The sequence below is a fragment of the Meleagris gallopavo genome, chromosome 4 (assembly GCF_000146605.3).
Source record: "Meleagris gallopavo isolate NT-WF06-2002-E0010 breed Aviagen turkey brand Nicholas breeding stock chromosome 4, Turkey_5.1, whole genome shotgun sequence".
In the NCBI taxonomy this organism is placed as follows: Eukaryota; Metazoa; Chordata; class Aves; order Galliformes; family Phasianidae; genus Meleagris; species Meleagris gallopavo.
Window position 1 is genome coordinate 9,357,474 of NC_015014.2, and position 21,744 is coordinate 9,379,217.

Here is a 21,744-nt window from a genome sequence, read left to right on the forward strand (position 1 = left end):
TTAATTAAACAGAAAACTTCCCTTTCAGTTGTTAAGAAAACTGATTTATTATCTCAACAGTTGGCGCTACCATATGTTACTGTTCTCCTTGCTGATGCTGAGACCTTACCTGTTCACAAAAAAACACATTTCTTTCTTCAACTATTTGTTAAAGCTTTCGGGCTGCTTTGAATCACATGCTGCTGAGGTTGTGGTTATCAAATCAGTTACTGAATACACGTATAGAAAAAGAGGCCCTGTTAAACACAGACTTTGTTCCCTCTTCTACCCGGTTACTCAGACGACTGTTGCTCCCTCAGAATTCCAGACAAATAGTGCAACCATAATCAAGTGTCTCTTCTCAAATAACCAAGGTCATTGCAACACACCATTTACAAGTGGTACTTCAAGGTTTCCAAACAAATACAATTTGTTTTGGCTCTTCAGATCAGCTAACTGGCCTCGTTTAGATAAGCTTTGCTAATATTCTCAAGACTACACATCCATCAACCCACAAAGCAAGTCAATTACACAAAACCTCCCCAGTACGATTTTTTTTTTCCATCGCATCTAACTTGTATTATTTCTGCTGAAAATCTACTTTAAGCAATTCTCTTTAAAAAGAGCATTACACTCATTTGTTAAACATTCACAAATGTTTTCCAACAACAGCAGTAAACGATTTCAAATTTGTCTGTATTAAGAGATGACTGAATTTGTTAGTATTACAAATCTTTTCACATCTGACAGAACCAGATCTTACCTGATAGATTTTTTAGTACAAAGTCCTACTCATCTATCCAGGAATTCTTATCTATCCCACTCTATGAGACACAAGAAGTGTACCACAGAAACATAAAACAGAATACAAATTATGCAAGAGGAAGGATTCTTGAAGGTCATGAAAACTGACAGGGAAAACTCCCACTGAATTTTAGTAGTAGGAACTTAATTCTAAGATACATATAGTCATTAAGTATTACGCAGAACACATCAGAATAGTACGCTCACAGGAAATTAATGAGATGAAGAGATTTTCTCCAACAATGGGGGAAAAAAAAAAAGCTACGATGCAATTTCCAAAACAATATTACTCGATTTTTTTGCCCCACTAATCTGCAACTACTTACCTCTCGAAGAGGGATAATAAGGCTGCACAAGTTCTCTTCCTTACTAGTAAAGCAGATGTAGTTTGTAGAAACAAACATCTGACCCAAAATATGCATTTTGTTGAATGGAGTCCACAGAGTACAGTCCGTGTGTCCATCTAGTTTCTCATCCTTGGGAAGTCGGAACAATGCACGGTATCTCTCACTCTTTGCTCTGGCATCAAGATCCCTAAAACAAACAAAAAAAAATACACCATAAAAAAATTGTCTCTTGTTCTAAGAAATAGGTAATACTTCTTAATGTACATTTTACATAAGCTGCTGCATATTACCTACAACATACAACTCAGTTACTAACACTGAGCATACAGCAAATAGCAGAAATAGTTTGCTTGTGAGGGACGTATGATCTCCCTTGGTGGGAGATTCTAAGACTACTTAAGAAAAAGAAACCTACTCCAAATGAGTTAGAAACAACAACCCTGACTTCTCAAAAGAAACAGACTAGGTGATCTTATGGCATTTGGTCCTATTTTCTATCTGTGTATGTAGGGAATCCAGTGGACATGAGGCAACAGCTGCAAGCTGTGACAAGGGTGGTTTGGATATTGGGTATAAGGAAAAGTTTCCTCAGAGAAAAGGTGGTTAGGCACTGGAACAGACTGCTCAGGCAGGTCACCATCCCTGGAGGTTCTTAAGAGATGTGGGAATGTGGTGCTTAGAGGTATGGTTCAGCAGCGGACTTGTAGCATTAGAATAATAGTCAGACTCAATGATCTTAAAGATCTTTTCCAACTCAAATGATTCCATGATTATTAAGTAAGAGACCACATAATATTATTCTAAAAGTCTCGAGGTTGATTTATTAATATAACGGAGTCTGTAGGGCTACACTCTAATAACTTCAAGATTTAGTCTTGCTAACACATTTAGTGCAGAACACTGAAATATTACAGGTCTGCACAACAAAAGAAAGAGTAGGCAAATTTAAGAGATAAAACACATGTCAGATATCATAAAATAATGAGAAATACAGGGAAAGACTGATTACAATTCTGTATTGTTCACTAAAATGATCAACATACAACATAAGAAGTCCAAGATGGAATTCACCACCCAGCATAGTTTTAAAATTCCAGCTGTAAGTCCAAGTATGAATGTTAGATGTGTTTTCTTGAACAGGTCTTACAACAGATTATCTAATGCAGCCTGTGTCGAATGATACATAAAAGAGCTTCTGAACAAATGAGAACATGACTCAAATTTTCTCCTACTTTGCATATTTGTATATTTTCCTGTTCCTATTTCAACAGGAGACCAACTAATTATACCTAAATAACTCCACACCTTTTGCCACCATCTAGAATCAATCATTCCTTTTGGAATAACACCACATAGCAGCATCATTAGAAAACTTCTACACAGAATGATGTAAGTAAAAAGATGAGGAGAAACAAATGACTAAGGGTCAGTGCTACTCACCGTTTCAGTGCAGATACTTTTTTGGGAGATTTCCTTTTCAGTTTGGGTAATGATCTGTCTTGTTCAAACCCTTCATTGTCCAAAAGTTGTCGCATAGCTATATTGGCAAGCTGTTCCATTAGTTTAAATGTCTCACTGATATTAAGGAATACTGAGAAGAAGTGTTCACTGGACCTAGTGCTCACTTTGATCATATCAGGGAAAAGCAGAGTAGCATTCTTCTCAAGTTGAGTGATATCAACCCAACGGATAACTAACTTTGCTGAACAGAAGCAAACAAAAATACACAGTCCAAAAAAGTTAGTATATTCCAAAGCATTCATCTTCCAGTTACTATAAAATGTATTCAGTTGAAATTTTCTTGCATCTTGAAAAGTTAGGACAGCGTAAATGACACAGCTGCTATAAGCAAACTATATCACCTGACGAATAGTAGATAAAAGAGTTTAAATATCATTTATTTCTGTACTGAACACCCACATGCAAAGCTGGGCTAACATAATTGTCACTGTCATAGCACCTGCCCAGACTCCTGATGTTCTCTCTTCCTAGGAAAGCAATGAAACTCATTTTGCACACAGACAGGCTTTCCACTACTCCTCAATTTAATAAACTGTTTTAATTTTAATAAACTGTATTTACCACTGGATTTTGAAACGTCCTTAATTTAGTCACAATACAGCATCCTACTTCACTTAAAAACAGATAAGTACTTGAGCAGCTAGACAAGAATCATAAAACATTTTGTGCATAAAAAAACACACAAAAAACACTGTATTCAAGGATGATAGATTTAATACTGCCACTGTCCAGGTATTTAGTCAGCCTTTCCTAACATGCAACCAAATAAGGCAACAAGTACACACTTCAGCAGTATAGACAACCAGGGAACTGCTTCTTGCTTCTACTTCACTCAGCAATGCTTTTGCATCCCACATACATCAGCAGCAATAGTAACAAACCACAGAAGACTCACTAACAATTCTGAGACCCACAAACCACCATCTCACAGCAAAACGTACCTTCCCGTCCCATTAGGAAAGAATAAAAGCAAAGGTGATTGATGCTGAGATACACCCAGCCCTGACGAGGAACTTTCCCCTTCCAGTAACTACAAGAGTAGTAGTTCACTAATTTCTCTTCTTCTGGCATGCCAAACAGCTTGTGAAACTTCACTATGGCTTCCTTAAACTTTTCTGTATCATCATCCTCCTTGATGCCATTGATTTTGTTGTACTCAGCAATGATACCCTAGAAGGGAGTGAAAGAAGTACACAGTATATTAACTGCTGCAGGTTATCAGATACCCTTATCACTATTGCATCCAATGGTGAGAGTTAACAATAGTTAACTGTGAAAGCAATGAAGTATTTTACTTGTTTATTACTATTCTATTGATTCCTTTAGATAGTTTTCTTTTTTACCTTACTCAAGGCTGTCTTTATGATTACTTTGCTCCCTACCATGAAAATATCAAAAGTAACCAAACATCAGCCACTCAGCTGCTTTGCCAGTATCCCATTTTAAATATGCAAACCCGTCTTAAATACACTACTACTACTACAAACTACTACTGAAGGCACCTGTGATTTGTGAACTTTCTCCCTTCCACAAAAATAAGTACTGTGCACAATCCAATAGAATTTCACTAGAAAATTTTCTTCTAAAGAGAAAGAAAGAAGGACAACTTCTACGATCTCCCAGTGGATTTTAAGCAAAATAAAGTAGGAGAAAAAAATATATATTACTTTTGATACCTCAAAGACTACAGCAGTTTATTCTCTATTTGTTTTCCAACCTCCCGCATCATTTTTTCTTAGTGCCTTTTATGTTGTAGAAAGTAAAGATGCTTTGTGCCTTCAAACTGGTCAGTTTACACAGAGAGGACAGCAAAGGACAGCAAAACATCGTTCATTCTAACCTAAACCATCCTGTGATTCTGTGGTCTGTTGGACAAATATATAATATTCTAAAAAGTCTACAAAGTACTCCAAAAGTCTAGAAAGTAACAACTTCCTTAAGGACAATATTTCACAGAACAGATGACATCCAGAATAGTCTGTTTCCATGAGCATCAATAGCCTTCCTATCTGATCCACTAGTAAAACTCATTATAACAACAATGGAATTCTTAAGACAATGACTTACTATAGGAAATGATAAAAGGAATGAGACAAAGCCAGAGCTCAGAATACACAAAAATTAAGTATAACAACTTTGCTTACAATCAATATTTTAACAAATTACTTATTTAAGCACGGATGAAGCGTTTTAAGAAGTGTATCTACTCTCCACTCTTTCAGGAGAGAAAGATGTATTGGCAATACCAAAACCAAGCCAAACTAATTAGTAACCTCCACCATCCCTATAAAAAGGGTGTCAACACTGTGGGATTTTAACTACACAGAAAAGAGTAAGGAGCCATTATACAATAAGCACATGTAAAAAAGCAGTTAAGTACTGAAAGAGAAGTTGCACAGAAAACCACCTCAGCTTAAGACAGAAGCAAAATTTAAATTAATTTCAGAATCCTTAATGTTTGTAGACATGCCGTAGTCATGTATGCTAATCACAATTCTCTTCATTTTTACATAAGTTGCTGTTCAGAATCTGGCTTAATTTCAAAGATGAAGCAGCCTTGAGACTGTTACGCTGCATTTCTTTAAAATTCACAACAGACTTCCTTTCACAGCCATATCTATCAACAGCATTTACAATAAAATACTTATCCACCTGTATTTTTCCTCTGACAAATGTATTTATGTCATTTTCATTTTCAAAGATTGATAGAGTTTGCAACAAATTCTGTTCAAGCCATTCCCAGTGTTCAGTGATTTCCTTCCGTGAGCAACCTGCATATATAAAAATTAAAAAAATTTTAAATCACAAAATAACTACTGTCTATATTGTCTTAATCACAACGGGCTCAAATAAAACTTGCCATTAACTACAGATGTAGTTTTTCACCATATAATGCATGCTGTCTCCTTTGAAATTCCAAAATGCTCTCCTATAGGACTGCAATTTAAAAGTAAATAGGTAGCCCTCTTCAAGATGTGTAAAGGGCTTATGTCAGTATGATGAGCAACAAAACTATAAATTTTGAATTTTAACTCCACTAAATGACACTGTGCTACCCAGCTGAAGAGCTGGCCAAGAAATTACCTGCACCTACTGGGACCAGTGCCTGGTGCAAAGCTAGAACTAACATGAAAATTTTTGCTTTTTAAGGCAGGATTTTAAGAAATGCAATTTTAATTTTGTCACTCTATTCTCAACACTTCACAGAATAAAGTTGTCGGTGCTCTTCACTATCAATTTGTGCCTATCTCAAAGGAAAGAAAAAATTAAGCACACACACAAAAAAAATTTCCTCCCCCAAAAGAAATTGAGGCAGTTGTGTCAAAATTGGGATTTTCAGTATTTTTCAGAAAAGAAACATTACCTGTTCGCATCTTTATGAAGATTAATTAAAAGGATGTAAATCCAACTAGGAAACAGAGACAATACTGCATCTCAGTTTTGTTCAAACACCACTTCAGTTTATTTTAATCAGAACAAGCAAGTGCATCTACCTGCTAACTAAAGCCTACAGAATACAAGAACATACAGCCATTTATGTGAAACGAGCATTAGGAAGACGCTGCAATACAACTAGCTGCTAATTATACATTTTTCAACTTACCTACAGGCACAAACTGTCTATGCTGGTGCTCGCTATGCCATTTTAACATAAATATTTCAGTCATTTGTACAAGAAATCATTGCAACCTTCTTGAAAATATATCAAACAGTTGTCTTCCTCATCATTCACCAGTGATGATGAAAAAATATTTCTAAAGAATACCATCAGTGCTTTACACAACTCCAATGAAAGCAACACAATGCAATGTTCCTATGTGTTTTCCATGTTAAATTCAAATGTACAGCTTCAAGATGGATACATAAACCATGTTGCACAGTAGTCTGCATACTTAAGCAAACCTATTTCAGAACCACAAATGATTGCCATCACTGCTTCTCCTTAAAACTTCTGGATGCAACCAGATCTTTCCGGAACTCAGAAGGTACTCTGAAGATTAGTTTATTTCTTGTTGGCTTTTGCATTGCTGTAAGTAATGACTGAATACACGAAATACATATTTTAAACTAGACTGTCATCAGAACAATGGCTCATCTCTTGAAGAGCTGTGACAAGCAATGCAGACACTACCATGACTCCACCTATTCCCTGTTTGTGGTTCATTGGTTACTCTTAATGTAGTTATGGTCAATATCCTCAACCTTTGATCTCCCATCTCATCATTTTCACTGCTTTTTGTCTCCGTTATCTTACAGTTTACTCTTCCAGGCAGTGTCATCTACAGAAAACCATGCAAGCAGGCCAAAATCCAGACATGATGTGGAGCAGTTCAAGCCAAATTCTCCTCACAGACAAGATTTTTTTCTTTGCTTTATTTACTCAGGATTAAAGTAACATGTTCACTGTGACATTTTAAACTACTGTTCTACTGACGTCGCTACTGCCAAGTCTCTGCCTATCTTTGCATGTTATAAGCATTCATAATTTTACCACTGTTGGCCTTCTAGGTGAATCAATACCTCAAAATTTGAGGGAAGAAAAACAAACAAACCTATTCAAAGCTGACCACCGCACTTTGGAATAGAGCCCTTCAAGATCAGTAGGAAATAAAAGGGAAAATAGCTGCAATATGTACAATATGCTACTAATCACTTCATCCCCTCCTCTAAATGGATACTCATTTTAAAGTGTGCTCCACGGCTGAAATTATGATTGACCAACACCCTGGTAGACTGAGCCACTGTTCCTCATCTTCAGGGAGGAAACTGATCAGTGTGTTAAACATAAGCTGGAATGGTAAGGGATCTGCAGATGACAGGAGTTGCAGGAAGAATGCATGGTGCATGCAGAGAGCAAGAGAACCACCAATTGCCCTGCAGGTGAGGTTGAGTAACAGCACAAACAACACAGGATCATCTCCGGGCATCAGGGTTGGGTTTCAAGCAGCTGGGTTCATTTGTCTACAGGTAAGATATAGAGGCATAGAGGCAACAAGACTGAGTACTGGTCTGAAAAGAAAATTAACAAGTCATGCCCAGTTTTAGCACCCAAAGAGAATGCACTACTCAGAAAAGCTGAAATACCTCAGGGAGTCTACAATTGTTCTTTCCAGTAATGGCAGGTTCTGGAATTGAACAACAAAGCCCTTAATCTGTGCATATACATACATGCACTCTAAAACTTGCAACACTTTGTTAACCAGAGCACACAGGCTTTTTTCAAAACCTTTTCCAAGGCATGTAACACAATTCCAACTACCCATGCTCACTTTTTTCTACACATGAAATACAGATTTAGAAGCCTGTTCTGAAGTAAAAAACCTACAGCAATGGTTCTCACCTGAAACATACACAAAGCCATAGTAAGGATGGCTGATTTTACAGCTGGAGTAGGATCTTAAAAAAGCTTACTTATTTTCAAACAGAGCATGTACATGCATAAATACATACACTTTCTCCCCTAAATTAAGCACTAGCAGATTCAGGGTGGGGTGGGAAGAGCTATCAAAATATGCAAGGCTAATCAGCTACAAATTTTGGATTTCTAGACCATTACAAAATTAATATATTTTAACTGTTCTGGCAAAGTTAACAAAAATATTTTTCCAGTATAGTACAACAGAGAGAATTATAACGCATGGCAGCCACAGAATCATTAAGGTTGGAAAAGACCACTGAGATCATCTAGTCCAACCATCAACCCATCAGCACCATGCCCACTAACCATGTCCCTCGGTGCCACATGCACGTGCCTCTTGAGCACCTCCAGGGACTCCACCACCTCTCTGGGCAGCCTGTTCCAGGCACTCACCACTCTTTCTGATAAAGCTTTTCCTAATGCCCAATCTGAACTTTCTCTGGCACAACTTAAAAGCCAATGTAGCTCATTCTATTGCTAGTTTCCTGGGAAAAGAGGCCTTCTACTCTCCTGCCCTTCTCCTCACCTGCACACGTTCAACACAACACAACGCTGGAAAAAATGCTGTTAAGAAATTCGCTTTAAGGAGCTATAAACCTGCAAATCTAATCAGCTAACATTCTCATACAGCCAAGATCCTTACAGCTAATCCCAAAGCAAATTCATATCCACATCAAAAAATGAATTACAGACAGTCCTTGCCTCTATACATAACTTAAGTAGTCATTTCAGAGCAAACAAAACCCCTAGGATTATTTTTTCCCCAGAAGTGCCTCATACAGAAGGTCAAATGTCATACAGCATTAATGAAACAGGAAGCAATCCCATTTGTTCCCATCATTCTGCATAGCTACTCACTGGAGATAAAGGTTATTGCTTTATGGAAGGCAAGGGAGGATAAGACAAAAAAATCCGCAAAAATAAGAGACTACAAGCACCAAATAAGCAGTATTCTACCTCTTGTTTCCTATGGGAAAACAAGAGAGACAGCTATACAATGTTAAAAAAAAAAAAAGGGAACAAGTATATGCATTAACTACTTCGTTAGCAATTTCAGTTGGAGTTCAGATTCAGAGCTGGGACTGTACTATCTTCCCAGTTTCCATTTCAAGGGAAGCCAGGTGCCCAGCCCGGATAATTTTGGAGGCCATAGCACAGTTACTTCTCCTCCCATGTTTCAAACGCTCTCATCACTCAGGAATGCTGCACTTTCAAAGTGCTAAAGGAGTAAGCCATGGGCATGGAGAAGAACATAAAGGTTGAGGAATCCTAGACTGCTTGCCTGGGGATCAGTTTGAGAGGTGAAAAGCTGCCAAACAAGGTCTCAATATTAGAAGTTCTGGAGCTTGTTAATTTGACTGTTAGAAGCAGTTCTAATTCTGACCCATGTATGCATCCTACAATGACTGTACTCAGCAGGCAGGATGCTCTATTAGTTATGTAGCAGAGTACCCAGGAAGAAAAAAATTTACATGTCACTATACTTGTCCTTACCACAGGCAATAGTCCAATAGACCAAGGAGTCTGGTGCTTGATAGAGTATTCGATATGGTGCCACTCTGGCACTGGAGTCCAACACAACATCAAGAGTACCCACAAGGAGACCTACGGAAAAGGAAATTCTCATAAATACACAATGATGAATCATCTGAATCCCCGAATAAAGAAGCTCCACATGCCCCAACCCCTCAATTCACCCTCCTCAGCAAAAGGCAGACGTATGTACTAATTACTATATCTGTTTTCTTGAGTTATAATGAGGAAGAGTGACTCAACAGGGAAAAATATCTTCAGTTTCAAAGTGATTTCAATTTTAAACATACATCAACCCCAGGGTATAGGCAGACAAATTGAAGCAAAGCATAAGGTAGCTGTTTCATGAAGCTATTTACAAGTTCAGCTCTTTCCCGTTTCATATATTTTTGGAACCCTAGAGGAAAGAACAAACAAATAAACAACAGTAGTAAAAAAAAAAAACAAAAAACGAATAACCCAGACAATACAACTTGTAAGAGTTCAACATTCAGATGGCAGCTAGGAAAAAAACAGACTTCCAGCAAAGACAATTATGCTATTTAATGGTCTGATTCTTTAGCACAGAAAGGATCAAAATGCTTAACAGTCAAACTGTTTTTCAGTTAGAAGGATACTGATGAAATACAAAGCCAGACTGTTATTCCACAGTAGCACTGAAAATTCTTGGCTGCTGAGAGGCCATCAACAGTTGCATACCAAGAGACTGCAATAATTTTTAACTTTATTTTTACAATTTTCTAGATGGCATTTTATTAAGAAATTGCACACAAAACTAGCCCCAACAAAATCCTCTTCTCACAAAATGCTCTATTTATTCTTAAAAAATGTCAATGATTTTCCCTTTTCATCTTCAAAAAGAATTTTCATCTCCCCTGCAGACATCTGGATTATTAATTCTCATGTTTAAGTCCTCAGCAAATTCCCGTTCTTAAGAACAGATGAGTTAACTTCCTAAGACTTGTTTTTTCCCCCGCAAGTATTTACTGGGGCAGAAATTATCAGAAATTATTAATTTTTAACAGCTGAAATGAACTGCATGCACCAGAAGCCATTCAGAAACAGTGCTGTTAAAATCCTCTTCTCATTTCAACTAGCTGTTTTCCTCTTTTACTGTCATAGTTTTATGAGTTCCCCATTCTGTACAGTCCTAACGGGTACAGCAGACTTCTTCCTAGCTGTTCCTCTTCCAGTTTAGCTTTATGCATTATAAAGACATAAAAGCACTACCCATTTTCTCTTCTTAGCAGACTTTTTAAATTAGAACTGCAACTGACTTTTGGAAATTACCCATGTATCAGTAATCTTGTATTTCCCCACTTTATGTATTCCACTGGTGTAGAGAAAGAAGTCTTACGCACAGATCTTTACAGGCCACATGAAAATATAACCTCTTCCTGCCTGATGCATTAATGCTCACCACATTTTAATCCAAGAGTTCTGAAATATATGAGAAACAAGCCTACACATGCTATCAATCGTTCCAAGGCAATGCTGGAAAGCTGTGTATCGGTTACAGAATACAAACAGAAAATACTAATGTAAAATATCTCAATGTTCATTAGTCAAGCTACCTTCAGTTCTTACTACTGCCAATTTAGCTATAGGCCGTTTACCTCTCCAGTCTATTGATTACTGGTATGTAATGACAGGATTCTTCTGATCAATATTCTACCACCTTTCCAAGATGCATCTTGACTCTTTTCAAACTCATCAGACTGAAGAAGATGAAAATATTCCTTTAAACTTCCAATATCTTGCCTTTTTTTTTTCCTTTACATATCCTCTCCATTCAACTGTTACAGAAACAGTACAGCTCTGACCCGGAAAAGAAACACACACAGTACATACCTAACTTTCAACCATAGACAAAGATCCTCAAATGCTTTAAGCAGTTCCCTACTGAAGCACAGACCAAGCCAAACAATTAATCTGGATCTGCTGCTCACTTGCACAAGGGTTTATGTCAAAGATGACTCTTCTTTTGCTGCTTCACATGTCTACTGACAGTACCAAACATACAAAAGGCATAAGGCAGTATCTACAGGCGGTTCTAGACTGGCCCAATGTAATCTTCTGAGGAGCAGATACACTGTTAAATCTCCATAATCTTTAAAAATAGGCTAGTCTCTTTTGTTGGGTCGTAACCCAAGTGTGTTGACATATGGGTGGTCCTACCCACCAATTCTGCCAGTAGTTCTAGGAGGGTACTGCAGCCAGAAAAGAGATACTCAGCTGAGGTCAGAGAGCTAGAACAAACCTACTGACTTGGGCAGCAATACCAATGCAAGCAAAGCTTCCCATCCCATCTCCCTCTTCATCATATACTGGAGATAAGGAGTGACAGGCACAACCCCAGCTCCAAACAACAGGAACAACAGCATAAGGTAGAGCTGTGTTTTCAAGAAAGGTGGAGAGAGATAAGGAAGAGTTGCCCAGTCTCTTTCCAGCAATCAGGCTGTGGAAATATCCCTGAAATAAGGCTAAAGGAAGTAATGCAGAGAATCAAAAGATCCTACAGAAAATTCAAAGCTTACCAAGACTGTTGTAACAGTTTATCTCATATAATGAAATAGCTGTTTTGATGGAGGATACACAGATATTTAGGATACACACATTCTTATACATTAAAGCAAATTAACATTTATACTCTCATAATCACACAACCATGCCTTATCAGTGTCCTTCAGGAACTGTTCCATTTTGCACTCTAAGTCAGTTTTTGTTTCTTTTCAATGCAGACAGATGATGCCAACAGAAAGAAATCACAGGAATTCCAATAACCACTGACCAATTTCTTCATAACTAACACAAAAATAACAAGTTTGTTAAGTCCATATAAAAATGCAACAAGCAAAAAAAAAAATCATTGTTTGATTGGTCCTTGAACAGCCAGTGAATGATGCATACAACAATCATATGGCTATGCCGATTGCAGATTTTTCACCCATTATTTCCATCAGCTTTCTGACTACAGCAAAACAAAATTAAACCTGCAAGTCCTTGTTCAAGTGAGCTTTTTTTTTTTATTTTTTAAATCAGTGAAGATGTAATGCATGTGTTAAGAGTTTGTGGGATTAGCATCTGACTAACACATGACAGCCCTAATCCTGAAGGCAGTCAAGCACAAGTAACCTTATACTGTGCCAAAGTCCCATCTTAAATGGTACACATCTAGAGTAACCATACCTAGAGAGGGGGAGCAGAAAGGGAAAGGTGAGGGATAATACCCAGGCAAATGCTCTACCTTATACTACCAGAAGGATATATGATGTACCAGAAGGTGGTACTGTCAAGTGCTTCAGTTACTCCATGCAATTTATAAAACAAAACAAAAACAAAACAATATTATGTTTTACTTATCTGACCACTAGGCCTCACGTTTAAACTGAGCAGAGCTATAATCATAGCACGAAGTGTAAGAATCAGTAGACTGTATCCATGCATTAAGATTAGTACTTACAGTGCTGGTATCCACCAGCAATGACTTTTTCAGGTGTTTTTCACTAGAAGGGTTTACAATCACAGACTGGCTTTGTCCATAACACGGACTCCTTCTCTCCCTTCCACCCAATACATCCCATTCAGCTTTAGCCTTAGCAGTCCTCAAGTCTCAGGTGCTATCAGTGCATACCAATGATCTGCAACACCTCCATTCTTCCATATCACAGGGAAATTGCATCAAGCCTTGCCTACAGCTGGAATGAGGTCACTGCAGTTGCTGCAACTGACACTTAGGAACACCCTCCTCTCCTCCTGTTTGCCAGATGACAAGCAGGTGTTAATTGCCTGGCTCCAGAGAGCTGAATCCTGCCACGCCACCAGCACTGCTACATCCTTCTCCCAGCTCAATTACTAGCCACAACTGCTGTAGAAAACCCAAGAATCCAGCAGACACCAAGATGCTTAAAAGGGAGCAGTCAGTAGCTCTAAAAACTTGAGAAGAGGCAGAAGGTGAACACAATGCAGAACTGTGCAGGCCCCAGGTGTGTGTGCAATACAGAAGAGCAGCAAATGTTTCTCACTTATTCTTCTCCCTTTTTTTTTTTTTTTCCTACTCCTTCAGCAGCTAACCTTCAGTGGCTCGGCCAGGGGTGGGGACAGCAGAAATCAAACCACATTTGATTCCATGTGGCTTTACACTCTGTATATTGCCCTCACTAAGTATGTCAGAGACTGGCAATTTATCACCTTGCCAGTGGCCTTCTTACTGTGCTAGTAACACCATCACATAAGCCTAACTAAAAAAAAGAAAAAAGAAAAAAAGAAAAAAGCATCACATCACTCATCATCATCACTGCAGAAAATTTGTTTCCAGAAGACCGCTGACAAATCATTACTAATACAGACAGCCTGGCAGTCTCTCAAGACATCTTCTGGTTAACAAAAACAAAAACAACAACAAACAGTTCTTTAAATGCCCAAAGAAACAGCATGCATTCATCTTTTCAGCACCCACAGCAAAATCAGGAATTTTCATGTCTGACTCTTGGAGTCACACTCGTGAGCTACCACTCAAACACTCACAAGGATGTAAGCAGCCTATCTGTATAGGAGCTCAGCACTGCTAACAAATAGGAAAGCTTGCAAAGTCACATGCATAATTAGAAAGAATTTCTCAAAGCAGGCATAGCAACATTCCTACAGTGAATGAAAGAAGTGCTGCTCAAATGATTCTCCATCTTAAAAGCACACTGATGACCCCTTCTTCTCTTTCCACTAGCAGAAAATGGACACGCAAATGAGCTCTGGCCATAAGAGACCTATTTGGTTTGTAGACATTTTCACCCTGTTTCATACTTGTTTGTTGTCCAATAAACCAAATCTTTCTAAAGTTTAAACATTACTTTCTGGACCGTAGGAACAGTAACTCATAACACTGCGTAGATAAGGTCTCTACACTACAAGCTATTGTTTTTCCTACACACTATACTGAATCATTTATTTTCCATCTTTTGAAGGCAGTCCACGTGTGTATGTAATTAGCTTGCTCATTTGTTATTACAGGAAGAGGTCCTCCAATTACTTGTCTGAGAAACCTCCACCTAGAGCAACAATCTGAACTCTATGGCTAATACTACCAACCTTTTCATTTATGAGGAAACTATATTTGGTTTTATTTCATGAGACAGGCTAAGTGAATAGTAAATATTATTAATTATTTGGAAGTAACTATGAAGTTAAGCTTCCCATCCTAGAAATAACAGGATACTTTTTTCAAAAGCACGAAGAAAGCATTTTCATTGTAAACACCACCCTTGGAACTTTGTGGAGGATTCTGTACTATGTGTGTTCATTCATGCAAACTAAAGCAAAACACAACCTAAATACTTGATGACTCTCTTCTCACATGGGTTATACAGCAAAGGCTCATATGGGCACATATTATTACATTACAATAGGTAATGTAAAAAAAAAAAAGTTTCCTCTGAAATCAAGATCTGTTTTCCTCAATGCTCGTCTTTGTTACTTTATTTTACAACCAAACTTCACGTAAGATGGATTTACTTGCCACAGTTTCCTTCACACACAAGTGTTTGAACATCAGTGAAACTGAGGCTGACGAAGTTCTGTCACTGATGACGTTTAATAAGATAAAGAGCAGGAACAGTACATACTTTGCTTGTCTTCAAGTTGATGAATACAGGTGAGAGACAAGATTGAAAACCCAATCTTTTAACATGACTATCCAACTTGACTACTGTAGGATAAAACTGTAGCAAAGGATAAAACTTTCATCCTCCTTCCAACCTAACAAGTGTGACTGAAACAGATAATAATCGTATAGATATCTTAATTTAAAAAATGATCAGCAACTAGATGCCTACTACGGTACTGGTTCAAGGGGTCCAAGTAAGTGATGACCAACCGTGTAAAAAAAACCTGTACCTTGCCTTCCAATCTAAATCAGACCAGAGTTAACCCTTGATTTCACAATCTTTTGTAACTTCAGCTGATAAGCTGAAGCCCCCCGAATCATTCTAAGATAGAACCACATTTGTCAGCATTTAAAATATTTTTCATTATAAAAATTTGCTGCTTTTCTCCTCCGAGACAAAAACCAAAACACCCATTATAATCTAGATCACTACATGTAAATATAGATACATATACACACAGCCAAAAAATATATTGCTTTTATTTCCACAAAGGCTAAGTTTACAGACTGTCCAATACAATAACTCACACATAACATACCCAAATGAGTAAGTTCCCCAAAACAAACCCTACCAGATTTGAACTGAAACAGAGCCAGCACGTCACCAAGGAATGAAATTATATGGCAGAGAAAATCCCAATAACTCTGGCTACTGAAATACTGGAAAACACAAAGGGAAAGCAAAAGACAAGACTGTGAGGAAAGAACCCAACTCATCTCAAGAACTCACTTGCCAAAATTAAGGTTGCTGCCATGGTAGGAATTTACAGACCTCTATCTTGGAACTTTGGACCAACTCCAAAAAGAAAAAAGAAAAAAAAAATGCAATTGCAAGTCAGGTCTAGAAATTATTTACAACCTTCATGTTTGGAAAGGAAAATAAAAGTACTGAAGATTTTGAAGTTGTCCCACAGAACCAGAGCCCACGTCAGCAACGGTTCTGAAGGCAAATGCAAGTGTATATTATTGAACATCAACATTAATCAGACATCAGAAGTATGCTAAGTGATCAGGGCACAAAAAAATTTCAAATAGATGCTTGAAGGATTTACACCAGCATACTGTACTAATAGATTTCAGGACAAATAATAGGTCCAGAAAACAGTCTTGAATTTATTTGTCAAGCAAAAACATTACGTCAGAAGGCAAAAATGGCAAGTGGAAGGTCAGCGCAGAGACCTTTATGGCTCACATCAAGTGTTAAAGATGAAGTAATGTCAGGAGATGTCTTTGGCCAACGAGCCTTCTGCTACAGAAACCTGAGCTACACCACACCAAGCAATGTTAAGAATTCTCATCTCTGGTGCTGCAGCCTTGCAAAGAGTGCCTTGTAAGAACCAGAGATAACAGAAGCATTAGACAGAAAATGACACACCTTCCAATAAAGCACTGTGAAAGCACCTGGGGTTGAGAAGAAAGACTAGCGAGTCAATTCAGAGAACTAAAAGAAGTTCAACACTTGGCATCCAGATCTCTACAAGTGGAAGTCTACTACTGAAGAGTCAAAACAAACCCGCAGCAGATCCTATTAAGAAATCTCAGCAGTGACAGAGCAACATAGAAATTCCACCAAACGGAAAACTTTCCACTCCACTAACCAGAACAGGCATGGAAAGCTAATGGACAGGTTGAATGGACAAGTAATTATACTAATAGCCTGAATTTTTATAACCACTACATTTCAAGCATTAGAAAGCACTTTTCAACTGAAGTGCAACAAGTTTGACATATAAAACCCTAGCAGCTTGAGCTAATGAGTTTGTTAAAGCATACACCACCTTTTAATCAAGTCAAAAACTTACCTTAGGCATAAAAAGGTTTTTAAGTAATTGCTTCCTCAATTCTCTGACTTGAGAGCAAGATGAAATTCTTCTCCCAGTCTGAGCAACTGTGTGTGATGCCCAAGAAGGCTGCACAAAAGCACTGTTAGGACACTGTCACAGTCTTAAAAATATTAGATTCAACATTATGGCCTTGCATCAGTTAGCTGAGCTCAGAACTTCTCCTTCCTGACTTTCCAATGCCGAAAATGTATGATAATCCCTTTTGCAAAAATAGCTGGTGAGAATGACAGTACTTCATCAATTTCTTTTACAGCCAGAAATCAGCAAATTTCCATCTGCTCTCTTCTGCTTAAGCATCTGAATCATCTTTGGCAACGTCTCATAGACTCACAAACTTACACCGAATCTCACACACGCACTGTCCCAGCTGTAAGCATAAATGCCATATCTGCAAAATAATTCTTTCCTAAAAACAGTTCTTGCGAAGAACAAGAATTTATTTGCCTTGGGATTCTAAGGGATCTTAAAATATCAACATTTAAAAGGAAACAAATTAGAATTTCATGTCTGTTTCATGTAGAAATGTACATATGCAAAATGAAAACAACAATTTCGTAGAATGCACCATGCTCTGTAAACTGTGAATACACTGCTTTACTGTCAACTGTTAATCTCATAAATTCCTTGTAACACTGTCCCCAAATAGAAGTCTTTGGTAAGCTTTACCACATTATAACTGAAAGCAGACAGAGTGATTTTTAACCTATGTGATGTATCAGAATGCAACATATACTAATAAAAAAACATAAGCCTTTTAGTTATTCATAAAGTTTATGGCCTGTTCAAGATCCTTACATCCATCTAAGTAATATGGTCATAAAGCATAGAGTGCCCAAATGATGCGAGAGGTCTGTGGTCACATTCTCTCCAGCTGCCTCTGCATCAGCTGACACAAGCTGCCCTATTACACACTGGATCCTCTGAGAAGGAAATATTTCACACAGACCAAAGCACCAACCTGAGCAAGGCAGGTAGCTGACAAACAGGAAATAGAGTAATTATGAAGAAGAGAACAACCAGCATCTTTGAGAAATGACTTTTTCCCCTGACAGTGAGCAAAAGGAAGATGAAGCTCTTGGGTGAAGGTCATGCAAACACAACGTACAGGCCTATACGGCCTATCAAACACATTTACAGCAGGAAAGTACGTTTTTTCAGTCTGCTCCTCGGAAGAATTATGCAGTGATGCAAGACAAGGCAAGTTTGCAAGACAGCAATGACAAAATGACAAAAACTACTTAAAATAAAAATTGTGTGTCTTCCTCATTTTTCTTTTGTTAAAAATGGAAAAGCCTTAATAGCCCTTGAGGAAAGGCATACTTACAAAGGAAAAAAATGCAGTGAAGTAACTGGTTCTGACAAAAACGATCATTTAGAAGCATCCAGGACCTAATTTAGTCTAAAATGGCTTCACACAGCCTAGTAGAAAAGCCGTAGATCTTAAACCATTCATCAGACACATTTTGTTAGCAGAGATGACTTCTAGGGATTCACTAATTAGGCACTGCCCTAATACAAACAAGATGATTGTCATGTTTCTAACAGGTTACAAGTCAATACTAAACTAAGTGTAAAAGTCTCTAATGTCCAAACGAGTAACGAAATTAGACTCTCTCCTTTCTGCTAAGCTGTATAAACTGAGGCCAAGAGGAGAGAATCACTACAGATGGGGCTGAGATTTCAGCCCTTCTCCAGAAGTTACTGATATTGTCTTTCCAGCAAAGGATTGCTGTGCTCGGAGTAGATCCAAGAGAACAGGCAATGTGAGTACTGCTCCTTCTCAACATCAAGTCACAAGAATTACTTTCACTTGCTGCTAATGCTATATAAACTACTTGTTTTTCAGCTGAGATGTGTCTAAAGACCCAAAAGATCATTCTGTTTGAACTTTGCTCTGGCAATAATAACATCCCTCCAGTGGAGGGTGACAAGTAAATGACGGAAGACGGACAAGACAGAGACCCTAGCATCCACCTGGCAGGTGACTGCCAGCCTTTAGGCACACTTGCAGTCACAGCATCTACGCACAGGGCTGTCTGGAGAAGTCTGTACCCAACCTTCCCAAGCCACCACTGATGGGAAAGCACTCTACCTCTTCTTGCCAGATACACCAACACAACGGCACTGCAGTGCAGCCTCAACTCGCATTCTGCAAAGTCTGAAACATCAACAGACGGAAGACAGAAAGATCATTACACTTAGCCCAGTTCAGACTGGTTAGTTTCACAGGAAACCTACATTTGAAGGGAATGCCAGAAAATCAATGCCTCTCATTGCTAAGCCACGATTTAAGTTACACACCAATGCCATCTCATGTCGCCGAGCCCATATTCTCAACAACTAGAAAATCAATTATCATTCTAAGGTTTAAGATAAATGACTTGAAAAGTCAATAATGAGGGAGGACAAATCAGCAGAACTTAGACTGCAAGGAAAGAAAGGGTGACAAATGAACTCATATCCCCTTTTAAATATATAAATTTTGATGACTCGCAGCCCCAGTGAGATCTAACATTCAATGTTTCCAGCCAGCTTCAAGGATACATGTTCTGCTTTTTGTCAGAGCAATTGTACCAAGTTTCACACATTAAAAGGCAGGTGTCTTTTTAGTGTTATCTGCAGTGCTGTATCAGTAAAGAAAAGAAAATTGAGGGGGGAAAAGATGAAAAGCTCCTTTTTTCCTATTTCTCTGATGTAGACCTAATAACCTCCAAACTCTGTCACTAGAGAAAATACAGAACTTCCCAAAATACTATCCTAAATGCTATCCTTATTAGAAACCATACACCCTCTTACTTGTTTCAGTCCTTTTTTTTTTTTCCACTCTTGGGATCAGTTAGGTGGCTCAGTACTCGGCTTTTAGCCAGTCTCACCTGAGAAGAGGGGGCCACTGGTTTTCTTCACCTGCACTGGCCCTCAACAGGGGCGAATTCACAACTGTTAGAGCAACCAGCAAAGAATTCCAGTACTGATATTTCCAACAGAAACAACTCATCACAGGTTCCATTTCCTACTGTGCCTACCAAGCTGGGAGCAGTCTGGATGCTCCACATCCCTTTATTTCTTCCTCGCTCACGTGCTCACCACTGCATCACAAACCCATGCCTCTCACAAGTTGAGTACCAAGAGGAAAAAAATGCATATAGATAGAATCGTTTCTATAGTCTGATCTCCTAAATGTTGTTGCCTTATCTGAGCATCACAAAACAAGGATTTATGAATCCTATTCTCACTCAAAGGACAAACTCTTCCCAAGAGATCTCTCCATTTGTAGAGTGGTATCATCAATGGCACTATTGCACATACAGCTCACAAAGGCAGAGATAGACAAATAAGATGAAAACACTAAGTTCTCAAAACATTTCTCCAATAACTAACGAATGTTTGGAAGGTTGTCTGGGTTTCTCATGTGATCTTTAATTCAAAGTTAAGAGAGGTACGAGAATGCCTACTCAAATCACTTAGATAGAGGGAAGAGTCCCTTGGAGGCCAGTAGGTAAGCCGTGAGAGTCTACAAGGAACTCCTCAGCAAAAACAGCAGGGTTGTAAACTCTTGAAGCAAAAAATATTCTAAATGGATTTGTCAATACTGTGGATTTTTCTGTAACTTTAGAAACCAAAAGCCAAGAGAACAAAGACGGCAAGAAAACAACAACAGACATTTACAGCTGATACGAAACATCTGCTCATCCCTTTCTGCGCAAGGATAAGGTGAGCTTTGTTAACCTTCAACGCTAAGATCTCAAGGGCCTCCATACAACACCACCAAGGTGCGTCAGCTGAGATTGCAAACTGTTTGCAAGTCCACAGAGCATTCAAGGGCTGAAGGAACGGTTAATCTGGTAAGCAAACACAGGACCTTGAATGCAGCCCGCGTGTTTATTTTGCTTAGCCTGAAGAACCAGCATCAGTGTTAACAGGGATGGGAAAAGCCACCCTGCCTGCAGAGAGCACGCGTGCACATCTTCTGCCACATCAAGATGGAGCGGTGCAAACGTCATCGGGCTGCTAACCTCCAGTTTTATTAAAATATAGATAGTTACCTACAAATAATGGAAGGTTTTGACAGATGTGTACGCACGGTATCGTGGAGACCAACGCATGCATGACTGCAGACACATTTAGAGCTGACAGCGACTAAAAACGAAGCACAGGCTTCACAAGGACATCCCAGGGAAAGCAGAGAAGGCAAAACAAACCTGTTCTGATCGCACACGGCTGTGAATTACAGCCTGCTCTTATTTCCAGCAGCATGCCCTTGAGGCTCAAACCCCCAGTCTTACCCCTTCCAGGTCACACCCTCCCGCCGGGAGACATCAGGCATCGCCGACCACTCACACAGCCTCAGTGTGCAAACCCTAAGAGGAACCTGCGCGTTCCGCGTCAACGCCAAGAAAGCACCCGGCGACCCGCAGCGCCGCAGAGCGAACCGGGGCAGCTCCAACCCGCCTCGCAGCGCCCTTACCAGCCAGGCCCCCGCCGCCTCCATCGCCGCCGTGCCCCTTCCTCCGCTGCAGGATGAAGTAGGGGTTGGCCCGCTCCGTCACCCACAGCGCGTTGGCCAGCAGCACCTCCTCGGGGTTCACCCACATGCTCCCGGCGCGGACAAAGGGCGGCCGCCCTGCCGCCCGCCTGCGG

The 21,744-nt window shown here is 39.0% G+C and overlaps 1 protein-coding gene across 1 annotated transcript in view; it reads right to left on the reverse strand.

The window, feature by feature from the left end:
* TBC1D9 (TBC1 domain family member 9) overlaps positions 1–21,698 on the reverse strand; it is a 43,507-nt gene extending 21,809 nt beyond the window's left edge. The window contains exons 1-6 of the mRNA XM_010709512.3: positions 21,572–21,698; positions 9,565–9,675; positions 5,304–5,422; positions 3,593–3,821; positions 2,571–2,832; positions 1,110–1,317 (exon numbers count right to left, since the gene is read on the reverse strand). Coding sequence (XP_010707814.1) covers positions 1,110–1,317; positions 2,571–2,832; positions 3,593–3,821; positions 5,304–5,422; positions 9,565–9,675; positions 21,572–21,698 — 1,056 coding nt within the window. The remainder of the gene's footprint in view (positions 1–1,109; positions 1,318–2,570; positions 2,833–3,592; positions 3,822–5,303; positions 5,423–9,564; positions 9,676–21,571) is intronic.
* Positions 21,699–21,744: the final 46 nt, after the last annotated feature.